This window comes from Nannobrachium achirus (assembly GCF_963921795.1).
Source record: "Nannobrachium achirus genome assembly, chromosome: 3".
Lineage (NCBI taxonomy): Eukaryota > Metazoa > Chordata > Actinopteri > Myctophiformes > Myctophidae > Nannobrachium > Nannobrachium achirus.
Window position 1 is genome coordinate 66,403,852 of NC_137812.1, and position 18,323 is coordinate 66,422,174.

The 18,323-nt window shown below is 40.5% G+C and overlaps 1 protein-coding gene across 1 annotated transcript in view; it reads left to right on the plus strand.

The window, feature by feature from the left end:
- Positions 1 to 611: 611 nt before the first annotated feature.
- sorcs1 (sortilin-related VPS10 domain containing receptor 1) overlaps positions 612 to 18,323 on the plus strand; it is a gene marked incomplete at both ends in the record, with an annotated part of 457,912 nt that continues 440,200 nt past the window's right edge. The window contains 4 exon segments of the mRNA XM_080722749.1: positions 612 to 619; positions 5,025 to 5,171; positions 5,908 to 5,987; positions 14,344 to 14,355. Of these exon segments, the coding sequence (XP_080578875.1) occupies positions 612 to 619; positions 5,025 to 5,171; positions 5,908 to 5,987; positions 14,344 to 14,355 (247 nt within the window).

The window sequence follows — 18,323 nt, forward strand, 5'->3', positions numbered from 1 at the left end:
TTTATTAGGGATGTAACGATACATTTTAACAATGATACGCATCACGAAACATGGTTGACGATACGATACATGGACGATATTGGTTCATTCATGGCGATACGATACGATTCGATTCAATGCTTTGAAATCGATATAGTAACTATTTAGCAAAGAAATTAAATCTCTGTAAAATGTGTAAAAATCCATTATTATGGAAGTAAAAGCTATCTAGCAAATACATGGACATTATATTTCAACACATATGGACAAACCCACCTTGACATGAACACAGATTACACACATTAATCGATAGACCAAGAGTAGCTATATGGAATGGAAAGGTAATTAGACCCCTCTTTTTCATTTACCCTCTTAAATTTGCCAAATACAAGGCACAAATACTTAGTTTCCATACAAACAATTATTTGCATTGCAAAACGATTCCGTACCGACTACCGCATTTTAAAATGATGCGATACGATACAAAGCCAAAACGGTACGATATTTTGCTTTTGCAAAGGATATAGTAGATCATGGCAAATTAAAATCAATTTTTCGATTCAGTTACTATATCGTTACACCCCTACTGTTTATGATGCTATAATGCACATGCCAGGAGTCCATAAGCAAAAATGTCAGAGTGAGTGAGTGAGCAGCAGTGGTATCAAAAGTACTAAAATGTTTTACTTAAGTAAAAGTATCAATACTGCATTGTAGAAGTACTCTGTTACAAGTAAAAGTCCGGAATTCAAAATGTACCTTAGTAAAAGTATGAAAGTGTTGGCATCAAAATGTACTTAGAGTACCAAAAGTAAAAGTACAAAATGTTTGAAAATAGCAGATCTACAAGCTCACAACGCGTCGCATCGCGACGCGTTGAGCTTGTAGATCTGCTATTTTCAAATGGCCTGGGTATAAAATAGGGCTAAAGTGGATTAATGTATGTTTTATAATACAATAATGCATATCTGCAAAGTAACTTGTAACTTAAGTTTTAAAATAATTGTAGTGGAGTAAAAGTACAATGTTTGCCTCTGAGATGTAGTGGAGTAGAAGTGAAAGTACTGAAAATTGGAAATCCTCAAGTAAAGTACAAATACCTCAAGAGTGTACTTAAGTACAGTACTTAAGTAATTGTACTTACCGGTAGTTACTTTACACCACTAAGCAGTCCTAAATCCAAGGAAGGACAGAGATATTTTAACTGAGCACTGCGGATGAAATCAAACTCAAGGCTACACTGGTACAAACTAATTATCTACCACCATTAACACTCAAGATTATTTGTTGGTGTATATTTGTTGGCACACAATCAGTAACGCACAGTAATGCTCATAGAACCATCTACACAGAGACTGGTTTATGGTTTACAAACAGAAACTATACTTTATATTGAGCGGATACATTATGCATTATTTATACATGCATTACGCATTAAGCTATGCATTATTACCCTTTGAAAAGCATTAGCTTAACATAAAACCTTTAATGCTCCTGAACCGGACGAAGATTTACCGTAGTCCCTGTGACACAATAGCTATTTGGACTCTATTTTTGCACCGTCAAATGAATTCTTCACAAGAGTACCAGTAAGACTCCCTAATCGGGAGATAAGCGCCCATCAGGTCGCATACACAAACTTTAGAAGGCAATTGTAGCCAATCAGGAGGGAATATGGGAAATGGGACAGAGCCATGTTGATGACATGACTTGAAAAGGAGTAAAAAATAGCTGATCTTGGCTATCTTCACTATTTAAAAAAATAATAACAAAAACAGGGATGGTTTTGGACATACAAGCTCTCTAATTGACAGCAACGAAAACCCAAGTGGGAAAGGAATCAGCATTGCACTGCGTACAGACATTACAGTACCAGTAAGACTCCCTAATGGGGAGATAGGCGACCGTCACGTCGCATACACAAACTTTGGAAGGCAATTGTAGCCGATCAGGAGGGAATATGGGAAATGGGACAGATCCATGTTGATGACATGACTTTAGAGATACTGTGTACCGCTTTGTGTGATTTTAGGGCAAAATCTGTATAGGAGCAGTGTCCAAAGATGTGTTTTGCAAAAATCGGCCGGATGTTGGCGCTAGAGAAATGTGAGAAATGAGGGGTGGAGGTTGTGAGTTGCCATCCAAGGAGTGTGTGTGCAAGGTTTGGCATGGATAGGGGCAACGCAGAGATAAGAGTAGGGCAAAAGTGTGACGTGACGGACAGACAGCCGGTGGAGCTTGCAACATCACAGTATGATATTGAGCTGCAGATGTCTATTTTTTCATGTAATTCTCCTTAAAATCACAGGGCCCATTCCTCCAGCTATCAATGAGCACATATGTCCACTGCTGAATAATTAAATGCCTTTGTCATCAGTATTTTGCAGATGAGATAACCGAGATTTATGCAAACTTACTGGATAGAGCAGATCACACATTACATTTGCATATTAACACATTCAACCTAATTCTGCACCTCTCATAATATGTTCTTTGGCAATAGTGTAAGCATTGATGGTGATGGGTAAAGAATATAGCAATAATAGTGAAAATAGCAGATCTACTTGTTCACAACATGTTGCATTGGAGCACATTGTGAGCTTGTACATCTGCTTTTAGGCAAACATGGTTAATTTATAATGTACTTTTTACAGTACAGATACTCAAAACATATACATACTTGAGTACTCAAGTACATGTACTCATTGTCCAGTGCATCTCAATAATCTCATCCTTATTCCAGCACACATTAGGGCATTAACGAAAAAGTCAACAAGTCGACTTAGTCGACTTCATTACACAAGTCGACTCCCACCAGAGAAAGTCGAAAGTCGAAGTTGAAAAAAAATAAAAAAAATAATACTTTCTATTGTGAAAATAGCAGATCTGAGCATGTAGATCGGCTATTTTCACAATTTCTGCCTCTACAGTATTTGAAAATTTGTTCAATGAGGTATTAAAAAGTCCTTAAATTGGCACTATAGAAATGTGAAGATACCCTCTATACAATTAAACTTTATGTTGGTTTGTTTACAGTTGAGTGAGAAAACAATGTTTCACATTAAGTTAATCATCTGGGGACACCCCAAACTAATTGGGGGGTCATGTGTGATATGATGACATCATCAAACGATAAAGTCGACTTCAACTCAACTTCAACTAAACTTTTTACTGAGTCGAGTCGACTTGCAAAAATCTCAAGTCGTTAATGCCCTAGCACACATAGTAAAAATTTACACTGGACTTTATTGTGAAATAGCCAGCAATCAAGTGAAAACTTGAAGCAGTGCTCTTCCGAGCACAGGTCTCCACCAGGTCAGGTATAGGTCCTGGTGGCTCTAAATGCGAAAAGGGTGCCATGTCTTCTTAACAGCAATGTGTCTCTCCCATGCCTATCGGCTAGTGGAGACAATCACTGGTGTATTCTACTTCAAATCTCTAATATAGGAGTGAAAGGAGCTGTGAGCTCACGGCTACAAGGAGCAGGTTGTCCATAACCAGATCGTGATCCAAGCTTGGCAACTGGAAAGGCAGCTTTCCTTAGTCACCCTGCTCTTCACACTGAGAAATGAGGAGAGAGTGCTGCTGAAGAGGGTGAAAACAACAGAGAAGAGAGAAAGGGACAGAGAAAGGAAAGGGTAGACACAGACAGACAGACAGACAGAGACACAGACAGAGACACAGACAGACAGAGACACAGACAGACAGACGGACAGCGCCACACATACCAACAGTGAGAGAGAAAGGGACACGAGAAACCGACAGAGAGACAGTTGGAGCTGAAAATCATTTAAGCTAAATGCCAACTAAGAATAGACTTTGAATCAATCACGCCGGGCTGTCTGGTTGTAGAATTAATATGTCCCAGAGAAAGCATTGCCTTTCCCCCAAAGTCCTGAAGCAGGCCATGTTTTCAGCACACATCTCAAAGCCATTGCTAGCATCATCCGAAAAAAGAACTTTAAAAACCTAATCTCTGCACATTATACAGGCTATAATGTCCACATCGCTGTGACAGTATTAGGCTACTGTACTGTGTATAAGGGATCACGCACTGGGAGGAGAATGTCAGTTATGAGAAAACAACCACATCACAGGGGGTGGGGTGAGGGGGGAGTGCTACTGTATACAGTATACTTCCCAGAAGTGCAGTTATTTTCTCATAACTATGACTTGCTCACAGTGCATTATCTCGCTTATACGGTACCATGGCACATTTCTCAAAGTCATGAATGCGCAATCAGTTAGAGGTTTAGCAACACATTTGTCCATGAAACGCAGCCATGGTCATCACTGGAATAGTAAATAACATTGTGCCTGCTATATACCTGCTGTAGCTAACTCAGCTAGCTATTGGCATCAAGTGTAGAGTAAGAATTTAGTTCTGTACTGTAGCTGTCAAAATCAGCTGTTGTTTCTTGTTTGTCCTGTAAAAAAGAATAACCATTTTAACCCCATTGTCACTATTTTGGGCATTTCATTATAGATGAAAATATTACATTTTCCTTCCCCTCTCTTTTGCTTTCTATTTTTCCCCACAAGCTCACAAGAGAAAGCCTGGTTCATCTTTTTTGCCAGCCTCATCTTTTTCTCCAAGTTTAGACTAATAGCGCCAACACCCAGGGACGTGCAGCGAATGTTAGAGAGGCAGGGGCTGAAATTCCTAAAAGGGCCTTTTGGTGAAAATATTGAAAATAGCAGACCTCCAAGCTCACAGCGACGCGTTGTGAGCTTGGAGGTCGGCTATTTTCGGTACTTGATACCACACTGTGACTAAACTAAGCATAATCAAGTCAATACAGAAGATGTGGCGTAATTCTTTCAACATAAGATGCTGCCTTCAAGTTCAGGAGAGTTTTGACAAGGCAATTCTATTGAATGCTGCCTTCAGATATGGCATGGAAAGAGGGCATTTGCATTTCTTTCACCATATTAAAAAATGCATTTATGGTCTGGAAAGGGCTGTTTTTGCAGACAGATAAAGGGCAGGGGCTCTATGTCTAGCACGTGCACACATGTCTATGTGTGCACGTGCCTGCCAACAGCAACCAGCCCGTGTCAGCACCACCTGAGGAGGCCAGACCATTAACCATATCGGAGGCTGACGTGTGCAGAGCGTTACATGTGAACACACCCGTTACGCCGCAGGCCCTGACAGCATCGCAGCATTCCAGTCGTATGCGGACCAGCTGGTAGGAGAGTTCAATCATTCAATAACTCCTTTTCTCCACAGGCCTCAAGATCTCCACCATTTTGGAGATCACTATACACTGTACCAGACGCTGCAGAAGTGTGATTGTTGTGGGCTCGCCTGAAAAGGCGAGACCAGTATGTTATCTTCATTACTTATAGAGTGAGTTCCGTTGTGTGAGTTCCGTCGCAGACAGTACAAAGGCAGGGCTCTTAGCCAATGAGGTGTGGAAAATCTGGGAGTGGTGTTAGCTGGAGTATTGGTTGAGCTTCACATGACAGGTAGCACGCTGCAGAATATAGTACGAGCGAACAGTATCTCTAGTTTCTGAATGACTTTGTACAGTAGGTTTCGTTCATGTCTGAATGACGATGACAAAGCTATTGTCAGTAAGTGACTACATTTATTCCATGCTGCCTTCCTCACTGGACCCATCCATTAATGTGCTAATATTCTATGCTCTGTTGATGAATCGATTTAATAGGATTACAATGTAGTAACTCTGACGACCCCCTATGTGTCCCGGACCCATAGGGGGTCTATACTTTAAACATTTTGGAGGTGAACTGGTGGTTCGGTTTGGTGGTTCCGGCCGTTGCCGCCTGTAATCCACCTGCAATGCACCTTGTGTTCGGAATCTGCACATAGATCATCTAAATAGGGCCTCAAGGAGTTGATCCTGGACTACAAGAGGCTGAGGTGATCTATGTATATCTACTATCTATCTACATCGACAGTGGGAGGGTCAGTGATTTTAAGTTCATCGGCATACACATGATCGCTGAGGAGCTCAAATGGGCCACACTCACCCAGGGACGTGCTGGCCATTGGGAAAAGCGGGACAACTCCCGAACGGCCGGCCATAAGGAAAAAATTTAAAATGAAATGTCGGCCTTCGTTCCATTTTGGGGGCCGGGCAACAAAGTAAGTAAATCGACACTGTCGGACAGAAACCTCGTATCTCCAAGGCTGTCGCACAAAATAGTGAAAACAGCAGATCTACAAGCACACAACGCCTTGCGGTGCGAGGCGTTGTAGATCGGCTGTTTTCTAGTTTAAATCATTTTTAAAATGATAAATACAAAACAAACGGTTTAGGACATTCCACCCGACAATGACGAAATATAACTCATGTGATTGGCCCACTGGCTTGTCACTTGTCATAATCTGAAATGGCAAATCTTTGAGTAGCAGCAGCGCTATAGAGAGAGATCTCTCTCTATAGCACGCAATGAGGGCCTCTTTTTCCCGGGCAACTCTTTTTCCCGGGCTGAATCAGGGGCCCAGCATGTCCCTGCACTCACCACACACATGGTGAAAAAGACCATGTTGCTCATGGTGACACATGCAGGCCGCCACTTAGGATTGTTATTTTTGCGCTCTGCTGCCGCTGCACTGGCACTGTCATGTACTGTATACACTGACATGTTTGATATCTGCTGCTGAGTGATGTTTCACCTGCAGATGAGTCTGTTCTGCTGCTATTCTACTTCTCGCAATCTTTCTCCACTTGCACCAGAAGCCTTTTTGCCCCATTGTATTGCTATTTAACAACACACAGGAGACTGTGATTCTACTGTATACTGTACCTGCTGCAATATCACTGCTTCATTGTATTTCTATTTTTAAACATGCATCCATTTTGACACTACACTCACATTATTAGTAGTAATATAGTTCCTTGTTTTGCTTGTTCCTTCTATATTCTGTAACCAATATTTACACTGCAAGTGTCACGCACAGTTGTACATCTGTACACCTGCCATGTGACATGTAAAAGTCTGAATCCTTCCTTGCTTTTTGTCTGTCATGCATTTCGGCTGTTAATCACAAATCCAAGTCTCCATAATTGCATAAATAAATAATATTAAGTAAATAAATAAATAAACATCACTTTATAAGTATTTTATGGTATTCATTCATTCATTCGTTCAGTGTAATATAGTTTTGTCACAGGGAGTTGTTCTGTTCTTGTGTTATTCATGTACTACCCACACAACACATCTCAGACTGATGCGTATAGTATTAAAAAATACTTCTTTAACAACAACATGAATCATTTTTTGAAATAGTGGAGGGGGGGAGAACAGGATGTTGTAGGAAACTGCATTATGGACCCACTTGCATCAAAGTGCTGGCCTTTGATGCACTCTCATACAGGTTCTGTGATCTCTGGAGGTTTGACAACCTGGTTTAGCCCCTGTCTTCACATATAGTTGTAAAGGAACACGGCGGTGACTCATATGACAGCATGGCCCCTACAGACATCCTCCCACTCCAACACAGATTTCATTTGACACAACAGTGGAACACATTGAATCTGGTTGGTTTTCCCCATCTGCATTTTGAGTTTGTACTAGTTTTCCCACCATCGGCATGATTATTTCATAAACTTTAATAACAAACTTCATTTGTATAGCAATAGCACTTTTACTAAACACTTTTAGTATAAAGTGCTTTATAGAGTATAGAAACAGGAAAAACAACAACAATGCAAGTAAAAATATATGCAATGCATAAGGAACAGAAGACACAAAGAATAAAGGACAAGTGGCTTTAACTAATGAATTGGTTAAAGCCAAGCATATCTTTTCTGGGCATGTTATAATATAGGTCAGGGGAAGGCTACCTTTATTATCCAAAGAGACAATTCTGTCAAAATAATTAATACAAAATCTGTCAGGAGCTGCACAATTACAGTATGTTTGCTTCTTTGTGCTTTTTCTGGAAATGTCTTTCAATATGACTTTTTTTTTTATATTGTTTGCTAATTTCTCAAAGCAGATAAGTATACCAGTAAAGCAAGCAGCGTTGGTGGTGCAAGCAAACAGATACAGTATGTCCAAGCATTAATACATTCTTTATTTTACTTCAATAATGTACTTTGTGTTATTATCTGGTGTATATGTGACCCTTTCTTCCTTTACAATAGGAAAATGTAAGAACAACTGTATGCCTATTACAATAATAAACGTAAAAACAAAAGAAGATCTTTTCCCAAGCAACAGGGAGCCACATGCAGCTCTATAACAGCAGGTTGCCTACCCCTGATATAGGTGAACAACAAATATTTTGTTAATTTCCTTTTAATATAACAAACAGCGTAACATAGGGTTTGTATTATCATCTGAAAAAAGTTAAATTATGAGGCCCTTTCTGCACCTGCCAATGAACCTAATGATTATATGGGAGAGGAACTTATAACAGAGAATAGCCAACTTAAGCCATTGCCACTACTGTGCACTCTGAAAAGACTTGAAAAAAAATTGATGATATAATGGATGTCAAATGAAACTCAGGTCCTGCAAAAATCCCTTGTCCCCATTTATCACTCTTAATCATTTCCTGCAGATTTCTCAAGACCACATTTATTGAATGCATCTATCTTTCTCCGGGCTGAAGCCGTGGACAAAGATGGATGGTCCTGGCCGGGAGATTTAAGGACTCCCCTTGCCCAACAGAGCAAGGCTGACAGTCCTTAATTCTTCTAAATGCTAACCGCTGTTTGCCTCAGGCACACATTCTCTCCTAACGTATGTGCCGAGACTCCAAAGCACGCACTTAACAAATGTTATGTATGCAAGGGTACTGATGAACACACACAACATGCGTCTGCCATGTGTGTCTGACAGAGTATTTGACATTCACCAGCAAACAAGTATTAAAGATGTAGTTTGGAACAGTGGCGTCAGTTCAGAAAAAGCTAAGGTTTGGCAACATGACTGGTGTCTTGCACGCGCGCAAAGGTGCACGTGCAAGACACCAGTCATGTTGCCATACCTTAGCAACAGGTACTTCTTACATTTATTTTAAGAAGTACATTAAGTACCTTATTAAAGTGACCCATTTTGTTACATTTTGCATTTGTAGTTATTTTACTGTAATTTAACAACATAATAACCAGCACAGATAGACAAAGAGACATTCATAGATTTATATTTAAAAGTAACTTTTATTTCCCCCCCTGGACCAGGGTATGGCAGCTGCAGCACTGCCATTCCCAATTGACGCCCCTGTTTTGGAACAGATGGAAGGGCTGTAATGACTATAAAAATGAGAAATTAACTAATAATAGGGATCAATAAACCAACCCCCGTTATAAAAGCTAACCACAGATTAAGTCTTCATTGAAATGGCCGTACATGCATTCATCTCACCCAGGCTAGATTACTGTAACTGTATGTATGTAAGAGGCATCTGAAAACATACATGTTCAGACAGGCCTTTGGTCACTTATTATGCATCCCTGATTTTACTGTTCTTTTGTATTCGCTGTTACTGTGGGGTGTTTTTAATTTATTGGTGTCTTCTCTGCAACTGTAGAGTTTATTTATTTTTTAATCTCTGCAACTGTAGAGCTTACTTTTATATTGTGTATCTGTAAAGCACTCTGTGCATTCGTGCTGTGAAGAGGTGCTATATAAATAAAGTTCATTCATTCATCCATTCATTCATGGCACATTTTACCTGTTTAAAGAGGTGGTGCCATAGTTTTTCATGTGTCTAGGAGGTTGAAAGTACATCATTGGACCCCCTATGAGCAATTATGTATTCTCTTGGTATTTGTTTGTTTTCTCTTGGAGGCTGCCACCTTGTGGTCAAAAGTGTCAGTTAAAAAACACAGATACTTTTACATAACAGAATCAACTCCTCCCCTAATTACCATTCACCCAACACTGTGGGGTGTGGCTAACTTCAGCTGGGTCACCACCCACCATGACATCCATGCATACTTGAACTGGGGGTGTGGCCACATAAAAACCCAATTTTAACTCTTTCTGTATACCTTTTTGGAAAAAATCTTCCTCCTAGTATAATCATAATACCTGATAATCATGTTTTAGAGGGGGGGAAATCATGGCACCACCTCTTTAAGTGGAATTCTGGAGTCTGGGGCCAAGCACCATAAAAGTACTATGTTTGGGGGCAGGCAGAATGTTTTGAGGTGCGCAGTGAACAGGTGAATTGACAATTCCTGGAGGCGAAGTTACATATTTGTCCCTGCCTACGTGTGTTTGGTATTTTGGGGACTTCCCACGCACTGATGTACTGTAGGAGGAGAGGAGCAACAGGGGGGGTCTTGCTAATCAGCAGTGTGACAAATATTGTCAATGAGACAATATTTTAGGTCAGAGGTCTTTAAAAGTGGGTTTTAAATGAACAACTTTAACCCTCACATCCCTATTCTGAGGAGAACTTTAGCCAAAAATAGCAGATCTACAAGCTAGTGAAAACTAGCTTGTACAGTAGATCTACAAGCTAGTGATTTACAAGTAGTGAAAACAGCTGATCTACAAGCACACAACGCCTCGCACCGCGGTGTTGTGTGCTTGTAGATTAGCTGTTTTCACTACTTTTGTGTGACAGCCTTGTATGATGAAGCAGGGATTTACTTGGAGAAAAAACGTTCAAACTTGATACTGGGAGATACGAGGTTTCTGCCCGACAGTGATATAAAGGTTAGATTTAAGAGCTTGTAGATCGGTTATTTTTTGGCAAATAGGTTTGGTGAAGAGGTTTAAAAAAAGAGCAGATCAAAGTATCGACAATTTAAGTGGTTAAATGTCTGAAAAAACACATTGACACATCCAACAGAGACTGCTGTCAAACAAGTCTATGAATCTATCTGAAATCGATGAAAATCTGCAACACAATTTTATACAATATGTAGTGGGGGCCCCTGCTTCATCTCTCTCTCTCTCTCTCTCTCTCAACTAAGGGGTCCTTGGCCTGAAAACGGTGAAGACCCCTGTTTTAGGTGGTGAATGGTATGCTTTATTTTACATGATATCATGGGGAGAAGTACAATAACACTTCGGTCAGTGGCACAGCAGTTCTGCCAAGAGCACCAGGGCAGAGATCACAGTTATACTGTACTGTAGCTGCTTCAAGGACAGGCTGAACCATAACAAGATAAGCTGTACCAAACAACAGCTATCAGGCCTAGTGGAGACATCTACTGTAGGCTCTTACAAGCTGCCAAATGTCATTATGTAATGTAGTAGTATTATAAGTGATGGTGAATATCGTCGTTGTCGGGTGGAAACCTTGTATGTCCATGACCGTTCGTTTTGTATTTATCATTTTGAAAATGAACTAAACTAGTGAAAATAGCGGATCTACAAGCACACAACGCCTCGCACCGCGAGGCGTTGTGCGCTTGTAGATTGGCTGTTTTCACTACTTTTGTGCGACGGCCTTGTATGACGAAGCAGGGCTTTACTTGGTGAAAAAAAACGTTCAAACTTGATACTGGGAGATACGAGGTTTCTGCCCGACAGTGACGATATAAAGGTTAGATATAAGAAGCCATATCATTTCTTCCTCAATATATACTGTATACATAATATACATAAATACAAAAAAAAATCAAACCTCAGTTCGAAGTGAAGCGGTGAATTTTTATTCTATGTGTTCTAGAGCTATGAACTCTGTGTTCTAGATCTATACTTTCTATGTGCTTTAGTTCTATATTTTTATGAATTCTGAATGAATGAATGATTTTATCTGGAGGGCCAAATTGTCATGTGAAGTTTGACCAATCCTCAATTTTGCATGCACGGGACATGTACGGGACAGACAAAACCTGTTCATTCTGGACTGGAATGACCATATATGTACATGTACGGGACACACAAAGCCACTCCTTGGAAGCGGCTTTCACCGCTTCAAAAAACTAAACATTTTTAAAATATATGTTTAACCCACACCATGGTTGTAAATGCTTGTATCCAACGAAACTGTTGTTTGTCACATGCTCAGGGATGTTGACGGCATAATAGGTTTCTCCTTAGCAAAGTGCTCAGTGTTTGGTGAACTAGACAGATAATTACACACGCTGCCAGGTTCTGTTTGGCTCATCGCCGGACATCATTGAGCCGTTAGTTAAGGTGCTTTTGTAGTGTTGTTCACCCACTTGAACCCTATAGTGCCACTATTCTGTGGGCGAACTTTCTGCCAAAATAGCAGATCCACAGGGCTCCCCATACATGTTTTTTTTTTATCTGAGGCACCCCTACATTATAATTTTCACTCCCAGCACCTTTTTTCAGCATATTTATAGCATATCGTCGTTGTCGGGTGGAAACCCTGTAGGCCTATGTCCAAAACCGTTTTGTATTTATCATCTATAAAATGTACTAAACTAGTGAAAACAGCCTATCTACAAGCACACAACGCCTCGCGATGTGCTTGTAGATCGGCTGTTTTCACTAGTTTTGTGTGACGGTCTTGTATGATGAAGCAGGACAAAAGACGTAAACATTTGAAACTTGGAGATACGAGGTTTCTGCCCAACAGTGACGATATTTTAGTGATTATGTTGCGAGGAAAACGTTGAGATAATAGCCATTTTGGTTATTACAGACAGAAAATAACTTTGTACTTCAAGATTAAAATGATACTAAATAATTTTTTCAAGTGTCCAAATAAATTCCAAATATTATCAAATGATCTTGCGGCACCCCTGGACTGCCGTCGCGGCACCCCAGGGTGCCCCGTCACCCACTTTGAAAACCCCTGATGTACAGTACCGGCAGCAACATAATATTTCTTACACAGTTCTACAGTACAGCCCTAATCTTACAATGAAATGAATGAAAGCAACTCTAGAAATTACCCCTTAATACATATTATATATAATTATTTTCCATTTTAAGATCTGGCATGTGATCACAGGACTTTCCTCCAAGATTGACCATTAAGAAACTCCCATTGACACAATTGAAGCCATTGACCAAACCATTAAACTGAAGCCCCTCTGTGCGCTGTAGTTTTGAAACGACTTTAAATGTCTCTCTCCATTATTCATGAAGCTCTCCCACACTCTCCCTACACAAAAATCTCTTCCTGCTTTTTAGCATGTGCCCAGCCGTGGGTCACGACCCTCATTAGAAGACGTTATACTGAAAATGAGTAGCGGGGAAGACATTTTTAGACGGGCAGAAACGCCTGAGCTGAATTTAGAATATCTTCGAAAAGAAGTAACTTTTCTGTTTCGGTTGAGCCGGGTTGTCGCTGCTGCCAAATGCAGCGGCACTGTTAATGCTGCGCAGAAACAGTTTCCTGTTTTGCCCGCAGTACCATTTCACTATGTAATCACCTACCTCATGAAAATTGCAAAGGTGGTGAATAATTTAAAGTGGCTGCGTTAAAAATTATGTGTTGCACAGTGTCATAACTGTGCTGGTCCAGACACGTGCAGATATAGAAACGAATGAAGAAGATGAAAAGGAAATCTGGGTAACTGATTTGTCTCCGTCGTTCATTTATACTGCCCACATTACATGTTCTTCTGTTGCCAATATTTCTTTATTGCTACTGCGGGGCTTACTTAAACTGAGATAATGATTCCGTTTGAGGACTAGCACTGCAATGTAGGACAGGGAAGGAAGAATGAGTACGTCGTAGCCGTGGAGTCATCCATTTCAATAGCTCGAGACACATGTATTAAACATGTGAAACGTACTTGGAAGATGAAAATCCTGTATGATTGAGTCCAGACTACAACAATGATGATTTGCGAGCTGTTGGAAGCTGTTCTCTTTCGAAGAAGAATTACAGGCCCTTTGATGAATCATATTTAGCCACCTGATCCTAGGTGTTCCATATCTGGGCAGCATGGCATAAAAGGTAATCATTCTGCAAATATAGGTGAACATTCAGTGAAAATAGACGATCTACAAGCTTGTGGATCTGCTATTTTCGTCTGAGATTTGATGTAGATGGAAAATGACCAGTCCTAGTACACACCTCTGGGGGACGCCAGTCAACAAAATATAGGGTTTAAAGCAATACTTAGATACAGGTATTTGATATTAATTTAATCAGACACTCCCCCTCCTAAATAAAGCCACTGAACTTCAAACTTTATTTTAATCATGTTAGGCACATTGACACACATCCCTAATGTTTGAGGGGCCGCGTTTTTAGTTTTTAGTTTTTAGTTTTTAGTTTCAATTACTTTTTTACCAATCAGTGACCACAACACAACTGCTGTCTGTACAACAGTGAAAAGCAGCCCCTGACCGGCCCGGCCATTCCACGACCCCCCACAGTCTCTTACTCTACGGACATGCGAGCAAATCCACACCATGATGGTGTGTCTGTGTCACTGTCCTTGTTGTTGCTGTTGAATCTGTCCTAGCGAGTGTCTCTTCCCCCTCTCCTCTCAGGAGACTCCAGAGGTATTGCTCTATTGTACGTTCTGCAGCTTGCTTGGTGCCCTCTTGCGAGTGCTATAACAGGGGTTGCTGGCCCCTGTTACCCTGCCGGTCTTTCCTGGAGGTCAGCCGTCTCTCCAGCGTCACCAACCTTCCTCGGTTGCCATTCAGACTCTCCTGGAAGTCACTGGTTGCCCATGGGGAATTCCGTTTGTAAATACATCAAAGATGCGATTATAATCCATTTCTAATGGATAAAGCCTTGGCCTGGAAGAAAGGTCATCAGGTGGTCAGATATAGATTTCCTGGGGATGGATAGGTTTTATTCACAAGATAGTTGAATCTTTAACACCAAAATGTAGTGTAGGCTATATGGGAAAATTTTGTTTGTTTTGATGAAGATATCCATTCATTCTCTGTCTCACTGTCTCACTGATCACTGGTTTAAAAAAAAGAACATTGTTCCAGGAAGTGAGGTACCAGGAAGTTCCAGGAAGTATATGGGGGTTCCATTTTGGCTGTGAAATGTGTTTGGTGTGGTTTGACAAAGAGACTCTGTAATCCAAATCAAGGACTACATGAATAGTCTGATAAACTTTAAGACCTAAATAATGGAAGCTTGTTTGAAAGTAAAAAGATATTCTGATGGTGGATATGAACTGAAACAGATGAAAGGATCAAAGGACTGGATTACTTTGGAATATTTTCAGTGGAATCATCCAAGGAACTTTAAAGGAACATTACTCTTGTGAACTGAGGAAGGGGCAAAAAAACAGGTTTGATATATATTTTTTTCTGTTCATTTGCAAATTGGACTGATTATTTGAATTGAATGATGAATGTGTTTGATTCATTGTAGGTTATATAAAACTAGGACCTTGCCCGGGGGTGTGCACAGTATATGAGGGATTGAATGTAGCCGCAAATTGCAACACTAGAATTTTTTTTAAATCGGTTGAATCTAGGGTTGCAATACCTCCCATAGGCAGCCAATGCATCAAAACAGTTTTTTGCTATCTGATTGTATTAAACAATGTCAATCTCATCAATATTGGGACTGTATGGAAAGCTTGAAGTATCCTCTTTCTATCTGCAAAGTGTTTGTTTCATAAAAACCCAGCGTAGACATGTTATGAGCTACTTTCTGTCAAGAAATTCAGTTCAGGTGATTACTTTTTCTAAGTGCTGGAGTTTGGAAGCGCTCGTGGGAAGTCACTCAGTGGTCCTGTGTACCAGCTGGTTCTAAATGTCACATAGCCTAATGCAGGAGGAAGCGGGACATGGCGTTATAGAAGACGAGCACTTCCAAAGTTCAACACCAAAAACATGTCTGCTTGGATTTATTGACAGATATAACTCATTAGGCCTGCCTACACTGGGTTTTTATGAAACAAACACTTTGCAGATAGAAAGAGGATACTCCAAGCTTTCCATACAGACCCAATATTGGTGACTTTGACGTATTTTAATACAATCAGATAGCAAAAAAATGTTTTGATGCATTGGCTGGGAGGTATCGCAACCCTAGATTCAACCGATTAAAAAAAATCTAGTGTTGCAATTTGCGGCTATGGCTGCCTATGAGAGGTATTGCAACACTAGATTCATCCAATTACAAAAACTCTAGTGTTGCAATTTGAGGCTGTATATGAGGGATTGAATGTAGGAGTCTCAGAAGTAATGTTGGAGAACCCAGAGGTATCAGTGATGTCAGTCCTCTCCAAATTTGGGCATTGTTTGTGTTATAACTGCATGGTCTTATGAGCTTGAGGCAGGACTACTTCCTCCAGTAGGTGGCCTTCCAGACACCAAGAGCCCACCCACAAAGACCACCTACCTCCAACCGCTGCGATATGTTCTAGTTATATTGTATTAACCCTTTCCAAGCCACGGGGAGCCCCTTAATATTAAAACCGTACTATATCAGACTTCCTAGGGGGGGAGGGGTAGCCAATTGTCTTTTCCCGTACTTTCCCGTATTTACCGAAATAAATGATTTTCATCCGAAAATCGGCGATCGTCTAACCTTCCCTAGTCACCACTCGTCCATCGGTGGCTCGTGGCTGCTCTGACATGAACAGAAGTGACTCTCATGGCCTTTCCTTCTTCAGCCTTCCTTCCTCCCACCCACTTGTTGTTTGGACGTTAGCACTAGCAGAGCTGGAGTGCTAGGTGCTAGGCTATCCAAAGTGGACACATCGACTGTTCAGTCACTCCTGGACTATATGCATGGATCGTTATGCGCGCGGATCGCGCACGCGAAACGCACGGGGAGATCGATGCTCGGCCAAAACCACCACTCTATCCCAACGGAGATCGAGAAAATCACGGTGAGCTAATGACCTGGGGGGGAAAAAAAAGAAAAAACAACGGCGCTGTCCAAGAAGGAGGGTCGGCGGGCTCATGTTTATAAACATAATATTATGTCTCAGATCACAATACAATAATAGAAATTTCACGGCTAATCTACCAACCACCATTCTATTTCGGACGGCAAAGTGTTAAACATGCGCTGGCATACAGATTGGTTAAAATAATGTTTTATTCATCAAAATATGTTCCAGATTGCGGCTTTTAAAATGCTGAATGCTGAACCAAGCTTCTAAACCTCAAAGGATGAACTTCACTGATTTGGTTTGATTAACCGTAGTCATGAACTCCCATCCCTCCAGACCGACTCAGACCTCCCTGATAAAAAGCACCGCGCACTAAGGATGGGACGATAGGAAAATTTCATATCACGATTATTGTGACAAAAGAAATCACGATTTATGATATTATCACGATAATCAAAATCCATTATCCTGTGGCAGAACATTTGCCAAAAAATAGCAGATCTACAAGCTCACAATTGTGAGCTTGTAGATCGGCTATTTTTTGGCAAAGAGATTTGTTGGCGAGTGAAAAGAATACTGTATCAAGTACGTATATTATAAGTACCTTTTACCAATTATAGAGGGTTTAAAGGACAACTTTGTTTTTGGGTTCATATTTTAGATTGTAATTAGAGAAAAGAAAAAGTGAGCGTCAAAATGTTATCATTTGCTTTGTTCTATTGTTTTATCGCGTTTACCGCGTTACCAAGTGGCTAAATATGTCTTTTTAGACACAATAAGCCAACAGTTTCTTTATTGCTATTTACAGTAACACTTCTAGCCCCCATAAGTCACATCCAACCATGAAAGGTTGCATTGTATCTTGGGAATGGGCTTATTCTGTGTAAAATGACATATTTAGCCACTTGTACGCATGCCCCCAACCACTGAAATAAGAATCTCTAAAACAATAGAAAGAAGTAAATGAAATAATTTTAACACTCATCTTTTATATTCTTTAATTACAATCTAAAATATGAACCCTTGTTGTAAAAAAACAAAGTTGTCCTTTAAGTGGTAGCGGGTATGCAGCTCGGCAAGTAAAAGTTGAATTGATCTCAGTGCATGACGGAGGACGATATCACGATACATTAAATCTCCAAGATACAATTGTGAGTGTTTTTTATCACGATAAACGATAATATTGCGTATCGTCCCATCCCTACCACGCACTGAGTATCACTTTGACCGGGGAGTTAATTAAAACTGCTTTGCATTGTTTCTCTTGTCTGGGCTCCGCTGTATAACATGCTAACTAACAGAGTAATGAGCCAGATTTTACGATACGGGCAACGGGAGTATTGTCCATTTGCGGCAGCAATCAAATTCAACGATGCATTCATAAACAAAGGGTTGATTAAAATAATAATTCATTTGGAATGAACTTGTGAAGCATGAACCCATAACTATAATGGCTATTATCATTATCTGCTGTATGGTCAGCTGGACTTGCGTGCGGATGGGTTTGTGGCCCAAATGTTGGCTGATATGAAATGTGCTATAAATGTTTATCTGCGTCTGACCACTGGGATGAGTGTCTCAGGCAGCAGAAGCTGCATTTGTGTCGTAATACATAAATAAAGTGCCGAGCAGATGAATTCTTAATGGGGAAACTGC